General features: G+C 63.9%; 18 protein-coding genes across 18 annotated transcripts; 11 read left to right on the forward strand and 7 right to left on the reverse strand.

The window, feature by feature from the left end:
* Positions 1-222: 222 nt before the first annotated feature.
* On the forward strand, positions 223-936 carry OT_ostta14g00390 (unnamed product; the record flags this gene model as incomplete). The annotated part of the gene is made up of 1 exon (XM_022982496.1): positions 223-936. The coding sequence occupies one exon, from the start codon at positions 223-225 to the stop codon at positions 934-936; it is 714 nt and encodes a 237-aa protein (XP_022841277.1).
* Positions 937-1,279: 343 nt separating this feature from the next.
* On the reverse strand, positions 1,280-2,789 carry OT_ostta14g00400 (Alfin; the record flags this gene model as incomplete). Its single annotated transcript, XM_022982497.1, has 6 exons — positions 1,280-1,447; positions 1,592-1,681; positions 1,803-2,001; positions 2,157-2,251; positions 2,391-2,551; positions 2,708-2,789. 6 exons carry the CDS (start codon positions 2,787-2,789, stop codon positions 1,280-1,282), a joined length of 795 nt encoding a protein of 264 aa, XP_022841278.1.
* A 213-nt stretch (positions 2,790-3,002) lies between these two features.
* Positions 3,003-5,987, reverse strand: OT_ostta14g00410 (Armadillo-type fold; the record flags this gene model as incomplete). The annotated part of the gene is made up of 1 exon (XM_022982498.1): positions 3,003-5,987. One exon carries the CDS (start codon positions 5,985-5,987, stop codon positions 3,003-3,005), a length of 2,985 nt encoding a protein of 994 aa, XP_022841279.1.
* A 160-nt stretch (positions 5,988-6,147) lies between these two features.
* Positions 6,148-6,814, forward strand: OT_ostta14g00420 (7,8-dihydro-8-oxoguanine triphosphatase; the record flags this gene model as incomplete). Its single annotated transcript, XM_003082796.1, has 2 exons — positions 6,148-6,278; positions 6,418-6,814. The coding sequence occupies 2 exons, from the start codon at positions 6,148-6,150 to the stop codon at positions 6,812-6,814; spliced, it is 528 nt and encodes a 175-aa protein (XP_003082844.1).
* Positions 6,815-6,933: 119 nt separating this feature from the next.
* Positions 6,934-8,041, reverse strand: OT_ostta14g00430 (unnamed product; the record flags this gene model as incomplete). The annotated part of the gene is made up of 2 exons (XM_022982499.1): positions 6,934-7,847; positions 7,957-8,041. 2 exons carry the CDS (start codon positions 8,039-8,041, stop codon positions 6,934-6,936), a joined length of 999 nt encoding a protein of 332 aa, XP_022841280.1.
* A 222-nt stretch (positions 8,042-8,263) lies between these two features.
* OT_ostta14g00440 (Ribosomal protein L33, conserved site) lies at positions 8,264-8,539 on the forward strand (the record flags this gene model as incomplete). Its single annotated transcript, XM_022982500.1, has 2 exons — positions 8,264-8,401; positions 8,495-8,539. 2 exons carry the CDS (start codon positions 8,264-8,266, stop codon positions 8,537-8,539), a joined length of 183 nt encoding a protein of 60 aa, XP_022841281.1.
* A 118-nt stretch (positions 8,540-8,657) lies between these two features.
* On the reverse strand, positions 8,658-9,218 carry OT_ostta14g00450 (ESCRT-II complex, vps25 subunit; the record flags this gene model as incomplete). Its single annotated transcript, XM_022982501.1, has 2 exons — positions 8,658-9,036; positions 9,103-9,218. 2 exons carry the CDS (start codon positions 9,216-9,218, stop codon positions 8,658-8,660), a joined length of 495 nt encoding a protein of 164 aa, XP_022841282.1.
* A 22-nt stretch (positions 9,219-9,240) lies between these two features.
* On the forward strand, positions 9,241-10,663 carry OT_ostta14g00460 (Cytochrome c-type biogenesis protein CcsA; the record flags this gene model as incomplete). Its single annotated transcript, XM_022982502.1, has 2 exons — positions 9,241-9,477; positions 9,734-10,663. The coding sequence occupies 2 exons, from the start codon at positions 9,241-9,243 to the stop codon at positions 10,661-10,663; spliced, it is 1,167 nt and encodes a 388-aa protein (XP_022841283.1).
* A 331-nt stretch (positions 10,664-10,994) lies between these two features.
* Positions 10,995-11,951, forward strand: OT_ostta14g00470 (Magnesium transporter NIPA; the record flags this gene model as incomplete). The annotated part of the gene is made up of 1 exon (XM_003082799.1): positions 10,995-11,951. One exon carries the CDS (start codon positions 10,995-10,997, stop codon positions 11,949-11,951), a length of 957 nt encoding a protein of 318 aa, XP_003082847.1.
* Positions 11,952-12,048: 97 nt separating this feature from the next.
* On the forward strand, positions 12,049-14,217 carry OT_ostta14g00480 (unnamed product; the record flags this gene model as incomplete). Its single annotated transcript, XM_003082801.2, has 1 exon — positions 12,049-14,217. One exon carries the CDS (start codon positions 12,049-12,051, stop codon positions 14,215-14,217), a length of 2,169 nt encoding a protein of 722 aa, XP_003082849.2.
* Positions 14,218-14,414: 197 nt separating this feature from the next.
* Positions 14,415-15,314, forward strand: OT_ostta14g00490 (Polyketide cyclase/dehydrase; the record flags this gene model as incomplete). Its single annotated transcript, XM_003082802.2, has 1 exon — positions 14,415-15,314. The coding sequence occupies one exon, from the start codon at positions 14,415-14,417 to the stop codon at positions 15,312-15,314; it is 900 nt and encodes a 299-aa protein (XP_003082850.2).
* A 181-nt stretch (positions 15,315-15,495) lies between these two features.
* On the forward strand, positions 15,496-16,608 carry OT_ostta14g00500 (SAICAR synthetase; the record flags this gene model as incomplete). The annotated part of the gene is made up of 1 exon (XM_003082803.2): positions 15,496-16,608. One exon carries the CDS (start codon positions 15,496-15,498, stop codon positions 16,606-16,608), a length of 1,113 nt encoding a protein of 370 aa, XP_003082851.2.
* Positions 16,609-16,625: 17 nt separating this feature from the next.
* OT_ostta14g00510 (unnamed product) lies at positions 16,626-17,588 on the reverse strand (the record flags this gene model as incomplete). Its single annotated transcript, XM_003082804.2, has 1 exon — positions 16,626-17,588. One exon carries the CDS (start codon positions 17,586-17,588, stop codon positions 16,626-16,628), a length of 963 nt encoding a protein of 320 aa, XP_003082852.2.
* Positions 17,589-18,404: 816 nt separating this feature from the next.
* On the forward strand, positions 18,405-19,385 carry OT_ostta14g00520 (Peptide methionine sulphoxide reductase MsrA; the record flags this gene model as incomplete). The annotated part of the gene is made up of 2 exons (XM_022982503.1): positions 18,405-19,115; positions 19,218-19,385. The coding sequence occupies 2 exons, from the start codon at positions 18,405-18,407 to the stop codon at positions 19,383-19,385; spliced, it is 879 nt and encodes a 292-aa protein (XP_022841284.1).
* Positions 19,386-19,571: 186 nt separating this feature from the next.
* Positions 19,572-20,383, forward strand: OT_ostta14g00525 (Peptide methionine sulphoxide reductase MsrA; the record flags this gene model as incomplete). Its single annotated transcript, XM_022982504.1, has 2 exons — positions 19,572-20,133; positions 20,196-20,383. The coding sequence occupies 2 exons, from the start codon at positions 19,572-19,574 to the stop codon at positions 20,381-20,383; spliced, it is 750 nt and encodes a 249-aa protein (XP_022841285.1).
* Positions 20,384-20,542: 159 nt separating this feature from the next.
* On the reverse strand, positions 20,543-20,782 carry OT_ostta14g00530 (Yos1-like; the record flags this gene model as incomplete). The annotated part of the gene is made up of 1 exon (XM_022982505.1): positions 20,543-20,782. The coding sequence occupies one exon, from the start codon at positions 20,780-20,782 to the stop codon at positions 20,543-20,545; it is 240 nt and encodes a 79-aa protein (XP_022841286.1).
* Positions 20,783-20,991: 209 nt separating this feature from the next.
* Positions 20,992-22,474, forward strand: OT_ostta14g00540 (GDP-mannose 4,6-dehydratase; the record flags this gene model as incomplete). Its single annotated transcript, XM_022982506.1, has 2 exons — positions 20,992-21,163; positions 21,492-22,474. 2 exons carry the CDS (start codon positions 20,992-20,994, stop codon positions 22,472-22,474), a joined length of 1,155 nt encoding a protein of 384 aa, XP_022841287.1.
* Positions 22,475-22,561: 87 nt separating this feature from the next.
* Positions 22,562-24,396, reverse strand: OT_ostta14g00550 (unnamed product; the record flags this gene model as incomplete). Its single annotated transcript, XM_003082808.2, has 1 exon — positions 22,562-24,396. A coding segment is annotated over one exon (1,835 nt), but the record flags the coding sequence as incomplete, so codon positions are not given.

Raw genomic sequence — 24,396 nt, forward strand, 5'->3', positions numbered from 1 at the left:
CCCGTCGCGCGCGGCGCCGCGCGCGCGCGCGCGACGCCGCGGATGCGTTTTAACGAAAAGCCATACTCGGTGGCACGCACACGGGGTTGGCGGCGTCTCCGGGCGCCGCGTCGGCGGCGGCCTCGCACGCGCGCGCGCGACGGCGTCGGGGCGTTCGGGGACGTCGGGACGACGCGACGGTGTCACGCCCGCGTCGTCGTCCACGCGCGCGCGTCGGGGGCGATGGAACGCGCGTTGGATGCGCGGACACACGATGGGGAGGACGACGGGACGACGACGCGACGACCGACGACGATCGTTCGTCGCGCCGAGATCGCGGATGGACGGGCGGACGCGCGTGGGGTGCGGACGTTTGAGCTCGGGGAGGTGCGCGAGCGCGGGCGAACGGCGCTGGAGGAGAAGGAGGAGGCGTACAGATTGGCGCGCGAGCGGATATTCGGCGCGGAGGAGGACGCGGACGAGGCGGAGGCGGAGTGGCGAGGCGCGTCGGTGGACGAACGCGGTGGAACGAACGCGGGGGTGGATGATGTGGGTGTGAACGGTGGGAAAATGCGTGGTGGTGACGAGGAGGCGAGCGCGTCGGGGCGATCGCTGAGCGCGGCGCCGTTCGTCCCGAGGTCGGGCAAGGCGGTGAAGAAGGATCGTCGGGCGGATTTGCAAGACGATGATTTCTGGCGAGGAGGCGTGCGGGCGTCGCGTGATGGCGCGGGGGTGTTCGTGCCGCCGCAAACGTACCCTGGGGTGCCGATCGGGCCTCCGGGTTGGGTCCATCCGATCCAACCGCGGTACGCCGCGGGGTACCCTGGTCCACCTCTGCAGTTCGCTCCGATGCCTCCGTACGGGATGCCGCCGCCGCATTTCTCCGCGCAGGCGCCACCGCCGCTACCCAGGGGACCACCGCCGCCGAATGCGCAGTTTCGTCCGCCGTCGAGGTGACGTGTGCATAGTCGACACTTAGCGCGTAGCGAGCGTACGTGGCAATGTAACTTTGCTTCATTGCAACCTCGGCTAATCACGAGAGATCGCGTCGAGCCGCCTTCGTCAAAGGTCAACCCGAAGCGAACATTCTTCGAGCGATCGCACGACGAGAGTTTACCGAGCATCGACGCGAAAGATCCAATCGTTCGCTCGTCCTCGGCTCGCGCCTCGTCACGCACTCCTAAAATCTGCTGTACACCGTCGTCCTTCCGTCCGTCCAAAACGACGTCATCGTCCCGAATTCACGCGCACGAATCACGCGCGCACAAATTTACACGTCTGTACCAACGCTATACGACAATCACTGTTGCGGATCGCGTCGAATGTTGACGTGACCCTCCTGGATCAACTCGTCCAAGTCGAGCGTCTCGACGTCGGACGTCGCGTACAACACCTTTGCCGTGCGATTACGCTCGTTCAGCGAGATCACCTCCGCGCGATACCACAAGTTATCGTCGGGCCAGAACAACTGCGTCGCGGTCGCATCGCTCGCCCGTTAGTCTCCGTTCGCGCGTAGCCCGTGGGGCACTCGATGGTTCTCAAGCGGACCCCCGGGACTGGAATTCCTTTGTTTTCCCGTCGCGACGATTCGCTCGCCTCGCGCGTCACGCACCTCGATCTGCGCGTTCTTCAGCTCGCTGAGCGGCTGCGACGGCTCGAGAATGAATCCCGGCGAAGGCTTGTTGAACCCTTGCGCGTCAGCCTGCGTCGCGCGTCCAGTCGTCGTCAGTCACGCGTCGAACCGTTCACGCGCGCGTCGCTTCGAGATCATCATCGTCGCCGTCGCGCGTCAACGTCCGCGCCGCGCGCGCTCGCACACGCACCGGATCGATCTTGACTTTTTTCGCCTTCACCCCGTTCGAGCGCGCGGCGTCCCCACCCCGCGCCTTCGCCCCCCCGTTCGACGAACCGCCGTTTCTCGCGCTGGCCTCGCTCTCGTGTGCCTTGTCGTCTCGACCGTGCGCGGCGCACAAGGTCTCGTACACCGTCGACACGCCGTTGATCTTGGCGAATAACGCATCGCTAAAATTTATCCGTCACGTCCGCGCCCGCGTCAGTCCATCGCTCGCGCGTCGCGCGTCGCTCGCGGCGCGCGTGCGCTTCAAACGCGACTCTTGAAGGATGCGCGCGATCGAAGAAACCTCGGGCGAGTCAAACGCCTCGTCGCGCGAACGCACCGCTTCTTCGCGTCGAACTTGGCGCCGTAGTAAAACGCCACCGCCATCAACCACGCGTCGCCGTGCACGGCCACCAAGGCGAGCCAATCCTTACGCTGCGTGCGTCGTAAAACGAAACGCGATCCGTGCGTCAGTCAGCCGTTGGCGCGAATTCAACTCTGAATCGTCGTCGTCGTCGCACGCGCGACGCCATCGAGTCGTTTCTCTCGCGAAGCGATGGGCCAAAACGCGCACCTGCATCCCATCTCGCGCGAAGTTAATCCCGAGCGCGGGTTCGGGTAGCTCCGGGGGGACTTCCTCCGCCGGGAGCTGCACCTCCCACGTCCCGTCGGGATTGCCGTACAGGCACAGATTCTCCTTATCCGGATCACACTGCGCGTAGAACGCCTCGACGTCTGCGAACGTGCGCACGGAAATTTATCCCTCAGTCACCGCGCGGCGCGCGCTCCGTGTCGAGCGATCGCGCCGACGCGCGAGCCGGGCGCGATCACGCTCGAGAGTATCGCGCATTCGTCTCATATTCGTCGCGCGCGCGCGGCGCCGCGTCGTACCGTCCGTGAGCGCCTTGACCAACCCTTGACGACGCATCGCAAAGTTTTGGTACACCTCGTCCACCGTTCGCGGGGCCTCCATCGCGGGAACCGAGGACGACGTTGTGAAGAGTCGCGCGGGCGACGACCGACGCCGGGCGCCGCGCGTCCGATGTTCCTTTACCGCGAGAGGGTGGACTATCGATGTTTGTGTGTTTTACGTCTATGTGTGCACCACAATTATTCGTCATCGCACACGTGCAAAGTTTGAATTAAATACGTGCGCGCGGCGCGCGGCGCGACGCCGCGGGCGCGCTCACATCGAATACGCCAAGAGGTCGTCGACGTCGCCGATGCCGAGGGAGATCAAGACGTAGTCGCAGATCGCCGACACTAATCGGTGGCGGTCGAGGAGCGGACGACGAGCGAGGATAGCGACGAATGGGTCGCGGGCGTCGGCGCTGAACGGCGTCGGCGGGGACGACGATATCGTCGCTACGATCCAACCGACGACGACGTCGGGAGCGCTGTGTGCGAGCGTGGCGATGAGCGTGGCGGCGGCGCGAAGCGCCGTGCGCGGCATCGTCTCGGAGCACGCGGCGTGGAGGATGGTTCGCACCAGCGTTGAGCCGCGAGAGACAAAAAATTCATCCACCCGCGAGGCGTTGGCGACCCAAGGCGCGGACGCCTTGGACTTCTCTCCGGGATTCGCGAGCGCGTTCAGAAGCGCTAACGACGCACGAACGGGACCGTACTCACGAAGCTCTAGGGCGGCGCCCGCGAGGTCAAGCACAGGGAATAAGGCTTCGTTAGCCAAACCGTGCGCCGGAGCGAACATGACAAATGCTCTCGCAGCTCCAAAGAGTGCTTCGGCGCGTTCCCACGTCTCCGGACTCGATGGCTCGGAGCTTGCACATCGTACAGTTTCACTCGCCATGCGCACAAAGGCCGTCACGAGCGCGGATGCGACTTGAGGCGCGTTCGGTGATAATCCACTCTCGCCATTCTCAGACGAGCTCGTTGACGCCATCTCGATCGCTGTGGACACCGGCTCGAATAAACACGGGTGTCTGGTCACCATGAACGTGCGTGCGATCGATTCCAGCATGGGTACGATCATGTTCTCCGACTTGGACTTAGCGCTGAGGAGCGTGGCAACGTAGATTTCTCCGATGGCTTTCACGACGACGGGCGCCTGCCACGTTCTCGTCATCACGAGGTCTTCCATGGTCGTCCACGCCGCCGCGAGGACGGAAATCGCTGGATGTTCCGATCTAGATCCCTCCAATGACTTTGGCGTGAATTCCAGAAACCTGATCGATGACGCAATCAAGCCGAGTTCGGCGGCGACCGCGCGCGACGCCTCCGCGTGCGCCATCTGATTCGGCGGAATCTGCCCAGCCAGATCCACGGCTAATGATTTCAATCTGGCGATGACGGGCGCGATCAACTGTCCGCTCGCTTCGGATGCTTGCTGAATCGGCATAGACGAGACGAGTCTTGCCAAACCCTCCATGGCAGCTGGGCGATGATCCTCCGTGTCTGCTCGATCGAATGTCACACGAATGCTTGCGATGCACTGCTCTGAGTGCGACAGAAGCGCCGCGAACGTGCTCGCATCGTTCAAATATCGCGAACATCGCGAACAGACGCTTCGAAACGCCGTTGCCGCGCGTGGCCACGCGATAGGGTGCGGGAACGACGACGTGATGTACGTCAAAACGCTGCGAGCGAGCGTTGCCCGCGTCGCCGAATCCGTCGCCGAACTACGCCGCCCAAGCCAACTCGCGTATGACTCAATCAGGCGACACGAACTCGCTCGAACGAGTGCATGCGAAGAAAATAACCCACTATTATCGGTCGCGTGCTCCGCCACCGTCGAGAGAAGCTGCGTCAAGAAGGTTTCAATCTCTGGTGTCGCCGACTCTTCGAGATCGTCCATGACGCGAGCCGCTATCGCGCGCAGAGCGAACGCGCCCGCCTCCGCGTCGCGCCAACTCTTCGCCGCGCCTAGAGCACCTGCAACTATATGAAAATACTGTCCTCTCAAGACACCGTAAGCGTTATCTAAGAGGTCCGCGAGGATGTGCTCACGAAAGCGTTCGAAAGTCTCCTCGTCCTCCGCAGCTTCTTCCCAGCAGGTGAAATCATCCGGAAGCGTGGCTTGCTTGACGATGACCTCCACCATTCTCACGTGCATCGGTGCCCGCAAACTCTCGTGTTTCATCGACGACGCTACGGTGTCCATCATGAGAAAGAAATCGACCGCGACTTCGGTCACTTCGCGTCCGTGACGATCCATGAGTGACAGAATCAACGACACGAGCGCGAGCGACGCGTCGTCGCCTCGACACAACACGTTCACGCATCGCTCGCTCAGCGCGACGGCAACGAGCGATATATTACGTGCCACTAAGCTGTCTTCCGATTCCATCGCGGTCGCACCGTGCGCAAGCAGACCTCTCGTCACCGCGTTCACCGCCTGGAATTCCTCCGCCTCGGTGCCGCTTCGACCTTGATGAAGCTCCACCAACATGTCCACCGCCGCCTCGCCGCACCCACTCCTATCTACTACTAAACACTGCAAAATATTCTCGAATAGCGCGCCGTAGTTTGTGGCGAACTCGGTCGGCGATACGCGCAAACCGCCGACTACGTCGCCTGACGGATCCAACTTCAACCAACCTCGCGTCGCCCGAACGCACGACGCCCTCAAAGCGTCCCTTTCGCGCGTTCGCGCGCTCCCACACGCCGTAAACACCTCGCCCACCATCCGCAACACTCCATCGCACTCGTTCGCGCACGCGCGCGCGAGATTTCGCCTTCTAATTCCGCTCTCCTCGTCGCACTTCTCCGCGAGCAACGCCAAGAGCTCGATCCCCACCCGCATCCCGCTAGCATCGATCCCGCTCGTCGTCGCCACGCTCTCCGCCAATCGCTTACACCGTCCCACCTCCTCCGTTCCGCTCGACGCGCTCGCGCTCGCGATTCCCAGCGCTAACCTCCGCGCGCTTTGTTCGCCGCTCGCGTCCGCCGCCACCGCGCGAAACGCCTCCCGCGCTCGTTCCAGCGCCTCCACGCTCCGCGTCCGCGTCAACGCGCTCGCGACGACGTTCGCGGCGAAGAAACACGCGCGTTCATCCGCGCGCGCGCGCTCCAAGACGTCCAACGCGACGTGTACGGCGTCGGGCGATCGGTCCAGTTGGACGAGGTAATCATTCGCTCTCGCGCGCTCGTTCGCGTCGTGCGACGCGTTGAGCGCGCGCACGGCGGCGAGCACGGCATCGACGGCGTCCGACATCCCCCGTCGCGGACGCCGACGACGGACGCGGCGTCGTGTGCGGGACGAATGATGGATTTTAACGAAAACGTGATGCGCACGACGCGTCACACGCCGACGCGTCGACATCGCGCGCGGGGCCGATCGCCGCGGCGTCGACGACGTCGATCGCGCGCGCGCGATGTCGCGCGTGCGCGAGGGCGAGATCGAGATTCCGAGCGCGAAGCATAAAGAGTTCACCTTGGTCATGATTCGCGACTACGCCGAGGACAAGATACTTCTGGGCGAGAAGCTCCGTGGGTTCGGAAGCGGGTGCGTTCGGTGACGACGTCGCGCGCGCGCGTCGTGCTCGCGCGTATCGCTCGATCGTGGGTCGATTCGATGGGATGAAGACGTCAGAGCGCGCGCGGGCGAGCGGCTGACGGCGACGGCGTTTGAATCCGCGCGACAGGTACTTTAATGGATTCGGAGGAAAGATTGAACCCGGAGAGACGATCGAGGCGGCGGCGCAGCGAGAGTTGAAGGAGGAGGCGAACATCGAGGCGACGGACATGACGGCTCGAGGATGCCTTCGGTTCATATTCGACGATAATCCGACGCCGTGGTTGGTACACGTGTTCCACGCGAGCGCGTACACGGGGGATATCGCGGCGTCCGATGAGATGCGACCGGTGTGGTACAAGCTGAACCCCAGTGAAGTCCCCTTTGAGCGCATGTGGGCGGATGATCCGCACTGGTGGCCGTATTTGCTCGCGGAGAAGAAGTTCGTGGGGACGTTTCTGTTCACGAACACCACCGAGCTCGTAAAGTTTTGGATTCGCGAGACCGATGATTTATCCACGATTTAACACGAACCAAGCGTTGTGCAATATACCCTTAGCAATTAGGATAAATCATTTGATATTTCTGTACAGTTTTTCGTCGCGCCGTCGCCGTTGAGTTCGTCGGCGAGATTCGTCTCGTGTCGTCACCGCTCGATTTCATCGAGCAAGCGCTCGACGTCGTCCCGACGTAAAATGAGCCGAACTCCACGCTGAGTCGTGAGCTGCTCGCGAAGGTACGAAATAGCGCCCTTCCACTCGTGCTGTCCAGGAGACGACGCCACCGCTCGAATCTCGCGGACGTCATCCGACGCGCGATCGCTCGCCTGAGAAGCCGAAGCTTCCTCGGCGACGACATCGTCCGCGCCCGGGACATGTTTACAGACGAGGCTCCCGGGAGAAATACTATCCCCGGCACCCTCCTGTACGTCTGAATGCGCGCGCGTCGACGGCGCGTCTTCACCTAAATCCAAGCTCGGAGGCGTCCCGAACGCGTCCGCCGTCGATTCCGTATCAGAATCGCGGTCGCGCTTCACCTCGAACAGGCTGTACACGCTCTCGGAAACGACGTTCCCGACGTCATCCACGAAATCAGCTTCATTCTCGACGTCACATCGTTCGCCTCGCGCTTCGCGAAATCGCTCCGGGGATTCACCGCGAACCATCGCGCGTTCCGCCGAGCTCATCTCCACCCGAAATCGTCCGCCCAACATCGGCGGCGCGTCGTCCGTCGCGTCCAGCACCACCCCCACGCCGTCTCGCGCGAACGTCAACCGCTCCATCACCGCCGATCGATCGACGCGTTTCATGGGATACCCACGCGCCAGACGCAGGGTCACCGTCGTCTCGTTCGATCGCCGCGCCGCGTCGTTCTCATTCTCATTCTCATTCTCCGACGTCGACTCAACCTCCAACGGTTTCACCGTCACCGCGCGTTCGCCGTGCACCGCGGTGACCAACCCCGCCCAATCCAAGTCGTGCGCCCGCATGCTTCCGCACACCAGGACCACGCACAGGAGGGAGCCACCGGCGAGATCGACCGGAAACGCCGCTCGAGCCTCTGCGCGCGCGTCGCCGCCGCCGCCTCAGTCTACGTCGCTCGCGCCGTCATCCACCCCCCGCCGCGCGTCCACGGCGTCGTTCACCCCCCCCACGCGACGTTCACGCACCGTGCATCCACGTCGTTCGCTTCGCCTCCAACGTCGTCGTCTCCGCGCGCGACATCGCGTCGATCGATGGCGTCGTCGGCGCCATCGTCAGACGAATCGTCATCGTCTCGCGCACCAGCGGCCACGCGCGCGCCCGCGCCGCGCGCGCGCCGTCGTCCACGCGCACCCCAGACGCGGCATTCGCGCCCGCGCGCGTCGCCCGAGCGCGTCGACGCGCGCGCCGGTGTCACGAATCTCATCACGCATCGCGAATCGTCTGAGACCCACGCCCCGTCGCCGCCGCACATCGCCCCGCCCGTCGCCCGCGATGGCCAAGGGGGCGACCAAGGCTGGGGCGATCCTGGTCAAGCTCGTGAGCACCGCCGCGACGGGGTACTTTTACGTGAAGCGGAAGAACCCGAAGCGCATGCCGAGAAAGTTGGAGTTCATCAAGTACGACCCGAGGGTAGGTCTCGCTCGACGCGACGCGCGCGCGAACGCCGCGCTCGAGCGATCACTCGTGATGCCTGACGACGCCCGGACGCGTCGCGCGACGCAGGTGATGCGACACGTGTTGTTCACGGAGACGAAGATCAACAAGTAGACCCTCGGGGCGGGGCGACGGACGCGACGCGACCGCCGCCGCGATGTAGTGTACACGAGCGTTACGACGGAGACCGACGCGCGAAGATGGCATCGACGGGCGCGCGCGCGATGCGCGCTCACGCGAACTTGACGCCGTCGTCGCCGAACGCGACGCACGCGCCGGCGTCCGCGAACGCCGACGCGACCTCTCGCGCGCGCGTCTCGTCCAATCCCAACTCGCGCGCGATCTCCCGCGTCGTGTACACGCGTCCACGGAGGTCGTACCGCGCCACGAACGCGCCGAGGGCGTCCACGGCGCGCGCGCGCGACGCGCGGTCGTACACGAGCGCCCGCGTCCGCGGCGTCCCGGGCGTCCACCGCGCGTCGCCGCGCGCGACGAGTTCATCCACGATCTCCACCCGCGCCGCGAGCGGGAGCGCGCGATCGATCGCGGCGTTGACGAAGACGTCGTCCGTCGCGACGTCGATCGCGGGCGACGGGCGCGCGGCGACGACGCTGCGATGGTGGTCGCGTCAGTCATCGAACGGCACGTCTTCACTCTCGCGCGCGTCGACGACGCACCGCGCGACGTGGGCGGCCCAGCGCGCGCGTTGGGCCCGCCACGTCTCCGCTCGAGGTTGTCGCGTGTAGTGCGGGGGGTACGACGCGAACGCGGCGTCGGCGTCGGCCGTGGACATGGCGCGACTGGGGATGACGTCGATGGCGTTCGGGAAAACGACGGGCGCGCGCGCGCGCGAAGGGGCGACAGGGACGCGGCGGACGACGCCGACGCGCGCGCGGCGCCGTGGACGCGCGCGCGCGGTGCGGGAGACGCTGGAGCTCGCGGGGGCGTTGGATTCGGTGAACGTGGACCTGGCGCTGAGCGGCGCGGAGGAAATCTTAGGGAAAGGGGCGTTCGCGGCGACCTCGTTCGCGGGCGCGGTGTTCGGGAGTAAGGTGCGTGGTCGACGTGACGCGCGGGAGGGGCTTGGGGGATCGCGTGGGGTGCACGGGACGCGGGACGCGGGACGGGGCGGCGACGCGGGGTATCGTCGCGCGTAACGAAGGACGGAACGCGCGGGTGATTCGAACGCGCGGGTCGGGAGACGCGACGGGTGAAGACGCTCGCGAGGGATGGGTCGGTGTCGATGGGCGATGCTCGAGAGAACGGGGAGACTGACGAGGGTGCGATTGGGTTTTCGCGAACGCGCAGGCTATTTTCACCGAGGACAAGCGCGCGGGGCGGGCGGAGCAGCTCGGGATGTACGTCGCGAACGCGTCGCTGTTCGGCTCGCTCGCCGCGCGATGGGTCGAGAGTGGACACTTTCCGCTGAGTAATATGTACGAGTCGCTGTTGTTCTTGGCGTGGGGGATCACCGCGGTGCACCTGGTGGTGACGGAGCGGGACGGGTTCTCGAAGAGCGCCATTCCGGGGGCGCTCGCGGCGCCCACGGCGGCGCTCACGGTGGCGGGGGCGACTTTGGCGCTCCCAACCGAGCTTCAACGCGCCACTGCGCTCGTCCCGGCGCTCAAGAGCAACTGGTTGATGATGCACGTGAGCGTCATGATGCTGAGCTACGCGACGCTGCTCGTCGGCTCGCTCTCGTGCGTGTCCTATTTAGTCGTGGACGCATCGCAGGACTGGGCGATGGCCAAGGGTGCGCTCGAGAAACTCGACGACATGGTGAGCGACGGTGGTGAGCGAGCGAGGAACAGACCCAAGGTGAGCGTCAACGCGGACGGCGAGACGGTGGCCGTCGACGCCGCGGCGTCGACGACGAACGGCGAGATCATCGTCGACGCCTCGAGAGGCGGCGAACGTATTCTCACGGAGATGGATAACTTGGCCTACAGATGCCTCGGCGCCGGCTTCGCTCTGCTCACCGCCGGTTTAGTCTCCGGCGCCGTGTGGGCCAACGAGGCGTGGGGGTCGTACTGGTCCTGGGATCCCAAGGAGACGTGGGCGCTCATAACTTGGCTCGTGTACGCGACGTATCTCCACTCCCGCCTCGTCGCTGGATGGAGCAAGAAAGATTCCTGCGCCGTCGGTGCCGCCGGCTTCCTCGTCGTCTGGGTGTGTTACGTCGGCGTCAACCTCTGGGGCGTCGGTCTCCACTCGTACGGATGGTTCGCCAACAAGTAACTCGAGGTCGATTTTCAACGCGTCCACGCGCGGCTTCATCCGCGCCTCCGCGACGTCGCACCCACGCCGACTCGCGCACCGCTTCCGCCCGTCGTTTACGACGCACTCTTTGTTTTAATACCTCACGTCATAGTCGTCGCCGCCGCCGCGCCTCGCCCGCGCCTCGCCATCCACCGCACTGGTCACCGCGCCCGCGTCCCTCTTCGCGTTCGGCGGCGCGCGCGATCGTCGTCGTCTCGATCGTCGCCTCCACGCGCGCGCGCCCCCGTCGCGCGCGTCGCACGCGTCGACGACGGCCATCGCATCGAGCTCGAGTTCGAGCGACGCGCGAATGGTTCTCTTCGCCGTCGCCCTCACCGTGACCTCGGCGTGCGCCATCAACGTCGGGAAGGGGATGCAGAAGAAGGCGGCGAAGACGCTGCCGCGGTTCGGGTTGACCTCGGTGCGGACGTACGTGAGCGACCGCGCGTGGCGACGCGGGTTAGAATTGGATATTCTCGGCGGCGCGGGAATGTTACTGGCGCTGTCGATCGCCCCGATGAGCGTGGTGCAGCCGGCGAGCGCGAGTGGGGTGGCGATTTTGGCGGTGGTGAGTCACGTGTACCTGGGAGAGTCGTTGTCGATGCGAGAGTGGCGAGGGGTCGCGAGCTGCGCGCTGGGCATCGTCGTCTTGTCGAGATTCGCAGAGGGCGGCGGCGATACCGCACCGCTGGGTGGAGGACGGTTGTTCTTCGCGGTGATTCTTGGAATAGTTTTCTTCCTGACGCCGAGCGTGGTGCTGAGGAGATATAGCGCGGGAATCACCGCGACGGACGCGAAGCGGTACGAGTTGATAAAAGTCGGCGCGCAGTGCGGGATGAGCTTCGCGCTGAGCGCGGCGTGCGTGAAGATTGGGATGCGATATTTGCATAATTGGCTCCTGTTAAGGGCACCGGTGGCGTTCAGCGTCGGCGCGGCGCTCACGGCGCTCGGTTTATATTTCCAAACCAAAGGTTTGCGAGACGGGAGCTCCATCGTCGTCGTCTGCGTCGCCGGCAACGTCGCCCAGATGTGCGTCGCCGCCGTGTACGGACTCATGATCTTAGGTGAACCCGTGCCGCACACGGTGTTCTCACTCCTGGGATGGATCACGAGCTGGGCGTTCATCATGTACGGCGTCATCGCGCTCGGCGGGTCAGATTCGGGCGCGGCGCTCGCCGCCGCGCGCGACGTCCGCGGTCAAGCCGTGCTCCCCGTAACCGCCATCGGTCCCGGTGCGCACCCGCGCGCCAAGCTCAACGTCCACTGATTCTTCATTCCCGTGGTATCACGCTAGTCGATTGTATTACATGTTCACGCTCTAATTCGGCGTCGGAACGCCGCGCGGTCCTCACTTCGCGTCCGTCATGTCCGGACCGAAGTCATGGCTCGCCAACGCCAACCCCGCGATCACGGACATCGGTAAACGCCTCCGAGAGCGCGCCGAGGAGACGCTCACGCAGCTCGTGGACGTGAACCCGTTGGAACACGCGCGTCCCGGCGGAGCTGAGAATCACGCGCAGAGTCAGAATCAAAGCTCCAGCGCGTCTTTACCGTCGGTTCCCTCGACCTCGGGCGCTTTCACGACGCGTCACGCGCCGAGGGACCAACGTGTGATGGAACTGGAGGACCTGTGCGCGTCGATGTCCACGGAGATTGCGGCGTTGAAGGATGCGCTGCGGAGGACGTCGGAGCGAGCGAGCGGAGACGCGGAGACGGAAGCGTTACGCAAAGAGTGTCAAAAATTGCGCGATCAGAAGATTTGGGCGGAGGAAGAGTGTAAAGAGTTTGAGCGTGAGTGTGAAGAGCAGAGAAAGGGGCGGGAGCGAGCGGAGGCGGAGAAGAAGACGCTCGAACGCGAGTTGGAGGCGAAACAGCGGCTCGCGGGTTCGACGACGGAGACATCGAGCGATGCGAAAGCGGACGACTCGAAGGCTCTCGTCGATGCGGCGGAAAAAGAGCGCGATCGCGCGCTGCAACAGGTAAAGAGCATGCGCGGCGTGAACGAGACGCTGCAGGGACAGCTCAAGGAATACGCGAAACGCGTGCCGGATTTGGAGCGCGAACGCGATGACGCGCGGGCAGACAAAGCAGAAATGGCGGAGAGTCTCGCACTCGCGAGGTCAGAGACGGCAAACGCGGAGCGCGGACGAGCAGATGCCTCGGACAAGGCCGAGTCGCTGAAGAAGGAGCGGGACGCGCTCGAGGCGCAGTTGAACCTGTTGAAGAAGCGAGAAGAAAATAGTAAGCAGGTTCAGAGCGATGTGGAGGCGGCGAAGGAACGAACGAGCGATGTCGCGTTGAAACGGAGACTAGCGGAGACGGATGCGAAACTCGCGGCGGCGAATGAGCAACTAAAAACGCTGAAGGAGGGCTCGACAAAACAGGTGAGCGACATCGGCTCGCTCACCGAGGCAAAGGATACCGCTGAAGCCGAGGCGCGACGTCTTAGAGAAGAGGTGAAATTGCTCATAGGCGCGGTAGCGGAGCGTAATGCCGCGATGACCGAGCTCGCGGAACTTCGCACCGAGCTCGCGGACGCGAGGCGCTCGCTCGAGGCGAACGCGCTCGCCGGATCATCCAACGCCGATGTTGAAGCTGAGCGCAATAGGGCGGAGCAAGAGTTACTCACGATGGCGCGCCGAGTTGGATCTCTGGAACAACAACTTCGAGAGACACAGCGTGCTCAAGAGGCGGCGGCGGCGGAGATGGAGCGGGAGGTCGACAAGTCCGCGAGAGGAGACAAGGAGGAAATCGAGCGACTCAAAGCGTGTTGCGACGAGCTCGAGGCTGCGCGTGCAGAGGCCGAGCGCGGCTTGGGGAAGTTAACCGCCGACTCAAAAGAATCTAGAGAAGCTTTGGCGAAAGCGAAAGCGATAGCGGCGGAGGCGGAGGGCGCGCTCGCTGAGCTCGCCTCAAAGGCTGAGGCGGCGGAGATTCGCGTGGCGAATGCGAACTCACTCGCCGACGCATCGAAGAAAGCACTCGAGGAGTTCAAGAGCAAAGCATCGGAGATAGCTCGAACGGTGCAGGATACGCTTCGCTCGGAGCGTGATGCCGCGAAGATCGCGGCAGAATCTGCCGAGCTTGATCGCGACGCTTGGCGCGAAAAATGCAACGAGGCGCGGGAGACGCTCGAGCGCTGGCGAGAAAAGGCGCGCAAACTCATGGCGGCGAAGGACGCCGAGATCGAAGCAGTACGAGCGGGCACATCGCCCTCGCGCGGTGCGAGATCGACCCTCTTCGACGACGAAGATACCAACGCCGAGGAGGTGGCAGCCGTCGCCGAACAATCAAGTGCCGCACATCCGCCGGCGCGGAGAGGCGATATCGACGACGTCCACGCCGAGTACCTCGCCGAGGTCGTCAAGCGCTTCTTCTTGCTCCCGTTCGACGACAATGACCGCGCGGATGCGCTCGTTCCCGTCATCTGTCGCATCTTACGTCTCTCCATGGAGGACGAGTTCCGAATCAAGGCGCATCGAGCGTCGCAGCGCGCGAAATCCGCCAAATTCCTCGGCGGATACTTCGCGTGAAACTCGAAACCGTAGATTTCCAACCGAATGTATAGCGCTCAATCGCTCTCAGATCGCTCTCAGATCGTTTCAACCGCTCGCGTCGCGTCCGTCGCGCCTCGCCTTCGCGCGTCGCGCCGCGCGCTCGCGCCTCGCGCGCCCCGCCGCTCGACCGCACTCTTCGACGCCTCAACGCGCGCGCGTTCGTCACACGTTCCATGACGACCACGTCCACGTCGTTCGCGACGCGCGTGAGCCCTCGCGCGCGCGTGACGGACGCCACGCGCGCGCCGAGCGTTTTCGCTCAAAATCCGGCGGCGGCGCGAAAACGCACCGTGACGCCTCACGCGCGCGCCCGAAGCGCCGACGCCAGGCTCGACGACGCGCTGGAGTACCTCACGGACCTCTACGCCGACTCGGACGCTCGAGTCGATGGTGCGCGCGCGCGAGCTCGCGAGGACGAGGCGATGGAGCGCCTGGGGTTAGCCGAGGCGGCGCGCGAGGCGAGAAAGCGATCGTCCACGCGCGATCTCGGGGCGAAGACGTCTTACGGGGTGACGAGAGTGAACTTTGGCGCCGTGGTGGAGTGCGAGGCGAGCGCGGAGGCGGTGTACGGATGGTGGACGACGCCTGCGGCGCTGGCGGAGACGTTTCCAGAGCTGACGCGATGCGAGGCGACGCCGGACGGCCGCAGAGCGAGGTGTGAGTGGGCGTTCGCGGTCGATGACGTCCAGAAGATGCGTGGGAGAGATGGTGTGGACGCGGTTGAGAGACACCTCAGTTTGGTGCGCGTGACGGAGAACGAACCGGGATCGAGCGCGACGTACGAGGCGACGGCTGGCATGCCCGTCGGCGGCGCCGTCGTCGTCACCTCCACAGGTGCCAACTCGTGCACGCTCGACATTGACGGCTGGGTACACTTCCCCCTATCCTTGACGAGTCAAACGGGCACGATGGCGGTGGGCATGGATGCGCAGAACAAGTTTTTTAACTCCTTGACAAAGTTCAAGGAGTTGTGCGACTCTGGCGGCGTCCAGAGCGCGCTGGACGACGTCAAGGCGCGCGCCGAGGCCGCCACCGTCCCGGGCGATCGCATCACGTTCAACTTTTCGGCATAGATGACGTTCTCGAACGTTTCATCGTCGCTTTGTAGTGCTACGTTCGATCACGAACGCCTCCGCGCCGCCGCCTCGCGAGCAAACCCAAGTCACGCGCGTGACCCGCACACGCGCGCGCGCGACGTCTCGACGCGTCCACGTCCGGTCGCGTCCGAACTCGACGTCACCAAACGCGCGCGAGATGTCCCAAATCGCATCGCTCGCGGCCGGCGTCGTCGTCGACGCGCGAATGAGTTCAAAAAGCTCGCGTCTTCGCGTGTCTCTCTCGCGCTCGTCGCCGCATCGCGGTCGCCGCGCGCGCGTCGCGGTCGCGGCGACGCCGAACGACGCGCTTCGTCGCTCGCAGGCGATGGAGGCGATGGCGTCGTGCGTGACGTCGAGCGATTTGGGGGTCGGGGAGAAGTACGCGGGAAAGGTTCGGGACACGTACGTGAGCGGCGATACGATGATCGCGGTGACGACGGATCGGCAGAGCGCGTTCGATCGGCATTTGGCGTTCATCCCGTTCAAGGGTGCGGTGCTGAATCAGACGTCGCAGTGGTGGTTTCGACAGACGGCGGACATCGTGCCGAACGCGGTGCTGGCGACGCCGGATCCAAACGTGACGGTGATGCGACGGTGCGAGGTTTTCCCGATCGAGTTCGTCGTTCGCGGGTATCTCACCGGGAGCACATCCACGTCGCTGTGGACGCACTATAAGAAAGGGGGTAGAAATTACTGCGGGAACGAGCTCGCGGACGGGATGGTGAAGAACCAAAAATTGCCGATGAACATCGTGACGCCGACAACCAAAGAGAAGGAACACGACAGGCCGATTTCGTTGGAGGACATAGTGAAGGAGGGATGGATGAAACAAGAGGACCTGGACTACTGCGTTGCCAAGACGCTGGAGGTGTTTGAGTACGCGCAAGGCATCGCGGCGACTCGAGGTTTGATTTTGGTCGACACCAAGTATGAGTTCGGACGCGACTCTGACGGGACCATTCGGCTCATTGACGAGATCAACACGCCGGATAGCTCGAGGTATTGGCTCAATGACTCCTACGCCGAGCGCCACGCCGCCGGGAAGGAGCCGGACATGATCGACAAGGAGTTTCTCCGCCTGTGGTTTGCGGAGCGATGCGATCCGTACAAGGACGAAGTTCTGCCCGAGGCGCCCGCCGACCTCGTCGCCGAACTTAGCTCACGATACGTCAAACTTTACGAGATGATCACGGGGGAGACGTTTGAGGTGCCACCTACGAGCGTGGACGTAAACGAACGCATGAGAAACTCGCTCAAGGGTGTTCTCTAATGTGTCGATGGAATAATTTACACTTGTCGCCATAATCTCGACTCTACGAGCGTCGATCTCAACTCCTTCAAACCCTTGTCTATCGCGAGCGCGTCGCGTTTGAAGTGTGACGGATCCTTCATTTCGGGAGACGTCATTACCTTCATCCTTGCCAGCCAGTGATCCTCGCGTTCGTCCGCGATCCCGAGATCGATGCCCGCCTCCCTCGCCCGCGCCCACATGAGTCTGAGCCACGCGCGCCGGAAGTGGAACTCGTTCATCTCGTCGTCGCTCAGCGCGCTGGAATCGTCCGTCGAGGACGTCGTCGTAGATCGACGGAGACGCGCCAAAACGTTCGCTCTGCGCGTGTCAGCGAGCGCCACGACGACGCGTTGCTCTATTCTAGCCGCGACGAGGTGTCTCATGGCAATTTCGACGCTAACGGCGTGCCTGAAATTCGTCGGCCAAGACGGATTCAGACTCGTTGGAAGCGACGTCTTCGCCGAGTCCACGGGCTCGCTCTCAGGCGCGGGTTCACCACCATCGTCGTCGAGATCCGACGGTGAGGGTACGAGCGAAGTTTCGACTTCATACGAAGCCACCGGCCGCTTCGCCGCCTCGACGAACACCGCATCGATCCTCTTCACGATGGACTCGTGCGTCTCTCCCTCGCCGGGAGTGATACCGAACGATTCGGTCCACACGCTCGCCTCCTCTCGCACGTCTTCATCCACGGGTCCGAGTCCGAGAGCGATGAACAAGTGATAATAGCGAGCGCACCATCCCGCCTTGAGTGAAAACTCTCGCCTCTGCGCGTCGTTGAGCACGTAATCCGCCGCAGCGCGCTTCGCCGCGCGCACCTCCTTTCGCGCTTCTTGATTTCTCATCAATGCCTCGTTATCGCGCTCGTTCGCGGAGAAAATCGCCGCCTCAAGCTGCGCCGATAACAACTCTCGCCGCGACGCAAACTCCTGCTCGCGTCGCCGGAGCTGCGTCTCCATCCTCCTCAAAACCCTCGCTTCGCCCACGTTTTCCTCCCTGAGCTCGCGCACACGCTCCTCGAGCTCAACAACGGTCGCCGCCGACGCCTTGGCCCGTCGCTCCGCCTCCTCCAGCGCCTCTCGCAGGCTTCGCGTCTCCTCTCGCAGCGCGCGCTCGAGCGCCTCCACCTCCGCCGCGCGCGCCTCCCCATCCTCCCGCCCCCCAGTCTCGTCCCGCGCCTCGACATCGCGCTCACCATCATCACCATCGTCTCCACACCCCTCCGTCTGCCCCGGCGCGGTCGTGGTCTCTCCGAATCCTCGCTCGGGCGTCGTCCCCTCCCGCGCGTTCGCAAACGTCAACCGCCGCGGTTTCTGATTCTCCTTCACCCCCCCCGCGCGCTCGCGCCGTCGTCGCGGCGACGTCCCCGCCGCCTCCACCGCCGTCGTCGGCGTCGTCGTCCGTCCCGGCGCCGTCCGTTCGTCGTCCACGCGCGCGGCGAGTCTGCGACGATTCAAAAAATTGCATCCACGCGCATCTCTTCCCGTCAGTCCCTTCGCTCGCGCGTCCACGCGCGCCGCGCGCGCGCCCGCGCGTCGCTCGCGCGTCCACGCACCTCGCCGCGGCGCGTCGCGCGCGTTCGAGCATCGCGCGCGCGAGTGCGGCGGGACGATCGATCGATGCGACACACACCGACGCGAATCCAACACTCTCGACGCGTCATGGCCCTCGCGCGCGCCGCGATCGCGCTCGCGCGCGTCGATCGCGCGCGCGGGCGATCGCGCGCGCGCCGTGGGGGCGTCGCGCGCGCGCGCGGGGGCGGGGCGTCGATGATGATGGCGATGACGTCATCATCATCATCGCGTCGCACGCGTCTCGCGCGTCCGCGCCGCGCGCTTCGCGTCGAGGCGTCGCGGGAGGAGGAGCTCATGTCGAAACTCATGTCCATGATCGGCGTCGGGGGCGACGGGATCGTGTCCGCGGCGGAGGCGTTGCCGGGACGGGCGGAGGCGATGCGGACGCCGGAGGCGCACTACGTCTTGCGACCGAATCGAATGACGGCGCCGTGGCCGGAGGGACACGAAGTGGCGGTGATCGCGAGTGGATGCTTCTGGGGGAGCGAAAAGGGGGCGTGGCGCATCCCAGGGGTGTACTCCACGGCGGTGGGGTACGTGGGCGGACACACGAAGAATCCGACGTACGAAGAGGCGTGCAGCGGACGAACGGGACACACGGAGGGGGTGCAGATCGTGTTCGATCCGAACGTGGTGTCGTACGCGGATATTCTGGCGTTATTTTGGACGTCGCACGATCCGACGCAGGGAATGCGACAAGGGAACGATCGCGGGACGCAGTACAGGAGCGGTATTTACTGCACGACGGATGCGCAGTTGAAGATGGCGCTCGACTCCAAGGAGGCGTACGAACGCGCTCTGAAGGCTTCGGGACGCGGCTCGATCACGACTGAGATCAAGGGCCCGGGTGACGTGTTTTACTACGCCGAAGCGTACCACCAGCAATACTTGGCGAAACCCAACGCTCGACCGGTGCGCATCGACGGAATCGACGCGACGACGCGAGGACGAGTCTCGATCGAAAACCTCGTTTCGCGAACACACGACTGACCGCGGCGCGTGTTCTCCACGCAGTATTGCTCCGCGCAACCGACGGGCGTCCAGATGCCCGAGGACTGGTTGACGGCGAACGGCGCCAAGTTCGGCCCGGGCTTCCGCGCCGAGTACGGTCCGCGTCCGGGATGCACCATCGGCTTCCCCAACGCCCCCGTCTCCCTCGAGGAAGCGCTCGCCGCGAACTAATCCGATGTATTCGTCTCTTTTTCATTTTAACGAACACCGCGTGCGCACATTTCAACGAGTGTCTCATCCAGCGCGGATGTCTCTTCGTCGTTCGTCGCGCCCGCGGCGCTCGCTCCGACAATCACCGCACTCATCCACGCCCGCGCGCGCGACGCACGCGCGCGACGCACGCGCGCATCGCTCCCGATGCAAGCTATTCGGAACATGTTCGGCGGCGCCGGCGGCGAACGCGTACCGATGAAGATCAATCCAAAACATTTCATTCTGAAAACTGACGTCACGACCGTCCCTTCCGGTCACGCGAGCTTCGTCGCCGCCACCGGGTGCTTCTGGGGCAGCGAGAAGATGTTCTGGCGCGTCCCAGGGGTTCGGGCGACGTCGGTGGGGTACATTGCGGGTAAGATTGAGCACCCGACGTACGAGGAGATTTGCGGCGGACGCACGGGACACGCCGAGTGCGTTCGGGTGATCTACGACCCGAAGATCGTGTCGTTCGCGGATCTGTTGGCGATGCACTGGACATCGCATGACCCGACGCAGGGTGATGGGCAAGGGAACGATCGCGGGACGCAGTACAGGAGCGGATTGTATTGCTCGACGGATGAGCAGTTGAAGATGGCGAGAGACTCGAGAGAGGCGTATCAGGGCGCGCTGCGAGCGGCGGGGAAGAACAGAGAGATCACGACCGAGATCAAGGGGCCCGGGGATACTTTTTACTTCGCCGAGGATTACCATCAGCAGTACTTGGGTGCGTTTGTCTTTCAAATCTCTTTCGCGACGTTCTCACGACTCCTCTCTTTTCACGCGCAGCGAAACCGGGATCTAGAAAGTACTGCAGCGCCGAGCCCACGGGCGTGCCCATGCCCACTGCGTGGCTCAAGGCGAACGGGGGGAAATTTGGACCGGGTTTTTGGGCCAAGTACGGTCCTAAACCGGGGTGCACGATCGGCGTCCCGGACGCGCAAGTCTCGCTCGACGCCGCGCTCGAAGCAAAGTGAACGCCTCCATGGCCGACCTCGACGCTTTACACGTCGCCCGACCGTGTACAATCAGCACAATGAACCAATGCGAACGTTTACCGCGCGCGCGCCGCGTCGCGCGATCGATCGTCGTCCTCTCGACGTCTCCGCGCGTCTCGTCTTCCCGAACGGTTTCATTCACCCGAACACCACCTTGACGAAGATCACGATCGCGTTCAGCGCGATCAGGGGCACTCTGAGGTAGGACGCGGCGTTGATCACGCCGATGATCTGCCCTCGCGCGCTCGTCGCGCTCGTGGACCCGTCTCGGATGGATTCCATCGTCAATCCTCGCTTCGCCAAGAATCGTCGTTCATTGAGCACGGCGACCGCGTTCACGCTCAGGAGCGCGCTCTGGGTGAGCGTCCAGAGCGTCATGGACGCGCGCGCGGGACGCCGACGACGTCGCGATCGCGTCTGCGGCGTCCGCGGCGGCGTGCCGTCCTGTTCGTTGATGTACTAGGGTTTAGACAGCACGCGGAGACCCTCGCAACACCTTACTCGGACGATCGCGCGTCCGTCACACGTCCACGCGCGCTCGAGCGACCGCACCGCGCGCGTCTCTCGACCGCACCGCAACACACGTCATGTCCGTCCCGGTGCCCACCGGATGCGAGCTCACGGGAGCGCCCGCGGAGTATAAATCTGGCGCCATGGCGGAGACGCTCAGCGACGGCGATCGCGAGCGAAAAGTCGCCTTCATCACCGGTGTGACGGGGCAAGACGGGAGTTATCTCGTCGAATTGCTCTTGCAAAAAGGTGCGCGCGCGTGGACGCGGGAGATGGAGCGGAGACGGCGGGTGAACGACGACGGGGGTGGGACGACGGACGACGCGGTTGCGGCGGGCGGCGACGGAGATCTACGGCGACGGAGCGACGCGTACGGTCGGTCGAGGGCGCGCGCGCGCGTCACGCGCGTGGAGGAATGTGATACGGATCGATGCGTGCGATGGAGCGCGTCGATGGGGGGGGTGGACGCGTTCGAGGTGGACGCGAAGGAGATCGCGATCCGGCGGCTGCGCGGATAGACTTTGATCGACGACTGAGACGCGAGAGACTGACGAATGCCGTCGCGTGCGATTCGCAGGGTACATGGTGCACGGGATCAAACGACGATCGTCTTCGTACAATCACCCGCGATTAGAGCACATCATGGAACCGGGGTACCCGAACGGGCAAAATTTCTTCTTGCACTACGGCGACCTCACGGATCTCCACGCGCTCGTCGCGATTTGCCGGGACGTGCGACCGACCGAAGTGTACAACCTCGCGGCGCAGTCTCACGTGCAGGTGTCTTTTCAAATGCCGATGTACACCGCCGAGGTCGACGGCGTCGGTACCCTTAACCTGCTCGAGGCGATTCGCTTGTCCGGACAGACGAAGACGGCGCGATTTTATCAGGCGTCCACGTCCGAGCTCTACGGCAAGGTGCAGGAGATTCCGCAATCTGAGAAGACGCCCTTCTACCCGCGCTCGCCGTACGCCGTCGCGAAAATGATGGCTTTCTGGGCCGTGGTTAACTACCGCGAGTCGTACGATATGTACGCGTGCAACGGCATTTTGTTCAACCACGAGTCGCCGCGACGAGGGGAAACCTTTGTGACGCGTAAGATCACCCTTGCCGTCGCGAACATCAAGGCGGGCAAGCAAGAGTGCTTGTACCTCGGTAACTTGGATGCCAAGCGCGATTGGGGGCACGCTCGCGACTACGTGGAGTGCATGTGGAAGATGCTTCAACAAGAGAAGGCGGAAGACTACGTCGTCGCCACCGGTGAAACCAACACCGTGCGACACTTCGTGGACCGCGCGTTCGACATCGCCGGCATGAAGCTCAAGTTCGAAGGTGAAGGTGTTGACGAGGTCGGCATCGAAGTCGCCACCGGACGCACGCTCGTTCGCGTGCACGAGCGATACTTCCGTCCGGCGGAGGTTGACCTCCTCATCGGCGACCCGAACAAGGCGCTGACGCAACTCGGATGGAACCCGCGCACGACGTCGCTCGAAGAGCTCATCAAGGAGATGGTTGAAGCGGACATCGCTCGCGTCGAGAATCCGACGTTGCGATTCTGAGGGGAATATATGAATAGGACGATGCATACGGGATAATTGAAACACGAATGGGTATTAAAACACTTGCTCAACCGAATCGCCTCCCCCTCACGCTACCGCGCTCGTGAACGCCGTGAGCCAGAATGTGACGGGAACTATCGCGATAACGTATTGACGCAGCATGAGCGCGGCCAAGCGTGGCGCCATCGGTCGCGTCGCCTCTCGAAGCTGCGTGAGAAGGACGAGGTTTTGCGCCGCGGGCATACAGGACATTGTGAGGAGCACGAGCGCCGCCATGCTATCGGTGGGGAACCAAGGAGAATTGAGCGCTCGAAGGAAGAGGAGTCCAAATAAGCACGCCGCGGGCAGAGCAACGAAGCGCACTAAGCACGCCGAAGCGAGCGCTTGCACGTCGGCCAACTCGAGGCGGCACAAATAATCCCATCCCGCGCCCATCTTGTTGAACACGGCTCCGAAGATGCCGAAGGCGCTTCGCAAAGCCCCAACGAGCGTCTCGAATACGAGAATGATCGAGTTCTTTCTCTGCGTCGTCTCGCACTCTTCGGAATCATCTTCTTCTTCGCACTCCGCGGGCGCGGTCGACACTTTTTCTTTCGCCTTTGCGGCCTTTGCCAGTCTCCGCTCCACGTCCTCGGGCGTAATCTTCACGAGACTCGACGCCAAGACGAGCATCTGACCGGGAAGCGCGGCGGCACCGATGCTCGCCGCGAGTTCGAAGAGCGCGCGAAGAACGACAGAGACTGCGGTCAACGCGGCCGGGAAATCAGTCGTCGCATCGCTAAAGTTGCCGACGAAGACTTCCTTCAAAGGCGTCGCGCCGATGAGCACCCCGGCGATGATTCCGAGAAGCGGCGGATTCAGGAGCTCCTTGCTGATTCTTTGCAGAGTCGCTCGCGTGGTCAGGTACGCGTCCCTCAGCGCGCTCGTCTTACTCCCGTCCTTGCTGAGCCCGGCCACGGCGACGGGGCCGGCGATCAATAAAAAGCCGACAGTCCACAAAACGGGCGTCCATCCGATGAGGTACAGAGCGATGTAACCCGCCGTCTCGTCCGCGCGCGCGCGACCGAGCACCTCGGTCAAAAACACCAACGGAAGGGTGAATGTGTTCCCGAAGGCGCACGCGGCGATGCCCAGACGAGACATATCCATATTTTCCTTCTTCAACTGCACGAGCTCTTCCTCCGCCGCGTCGTCCTTGGGCTCGACGCTATACCACTTTGTGTACGCGTAAAACTTGTTCACGACCGAGGTGACGATGACGCCGATGAAAGAACCGAAGATGACCTGTGCCACGGCACTCATGGGCAACACCGCCAGGGCCTTGGTGAGAGGCGACATGTAGAGCGTCGCCGCGACGCGCGTGCACAGGTACGCCGGAAGCATGACGTTGAAAGCCAGTTTGGATACCACCACGGGCGTTTCCAGCGGAAGCTTCCCATCTCGCATCAATCCCGTGATGACGGCACACAACGCAACCATCTTGAACGTCGCCGTCGCCGTCGCGCGCATGATGCGCAGATCGAACCCCACGTTTGACGTCAGCGACTCGAACGCCGCCACCGCGGTGTCGAGCGGCTCGAAATACGAACACAACCAACTGATCGCCCTCGGCCACGCCGCGAGCGCGACCAAAAACGCACCCGCCAAGAAAATACTCCTCGTCCACTTCAGCGCGCGATCGTCGACCTCGGCGCCGAACACGCGTCTCGACACTTGATCCGCCTCGCGTTCCTCGCCCCGCGCCCGCCGTTCCAGCTCCTCCTCATCCACCGAATCCTCGCTCGATCCCTCCACCGAGCGCTCGATCGCGTCTCCATCGCCCCCCCGCCCCTCTCCGCGGTCGTTCGCGTCCGCATCCGACGGGATCGCCGCCCGTTCCGCCGCGTCCCGATCGTCGTCCGCCGCCCGCGCCCGCGCCGCGC

This window comes from Ostreococcus tauri (genome assembly GCF_000214015.3).
Source record: "Ostreococcus tauri WGS project CAID00000000 data, contig chromosome 14, whole genome shotgun sequence".
Lineage (NCBI taxonomy): Eukaryota > Viridiplantae > Chlorophyta > Mamiellophyceae > Mamiellales > Bathycoccaceae > Ostreococcus > Ostreococcus tauri.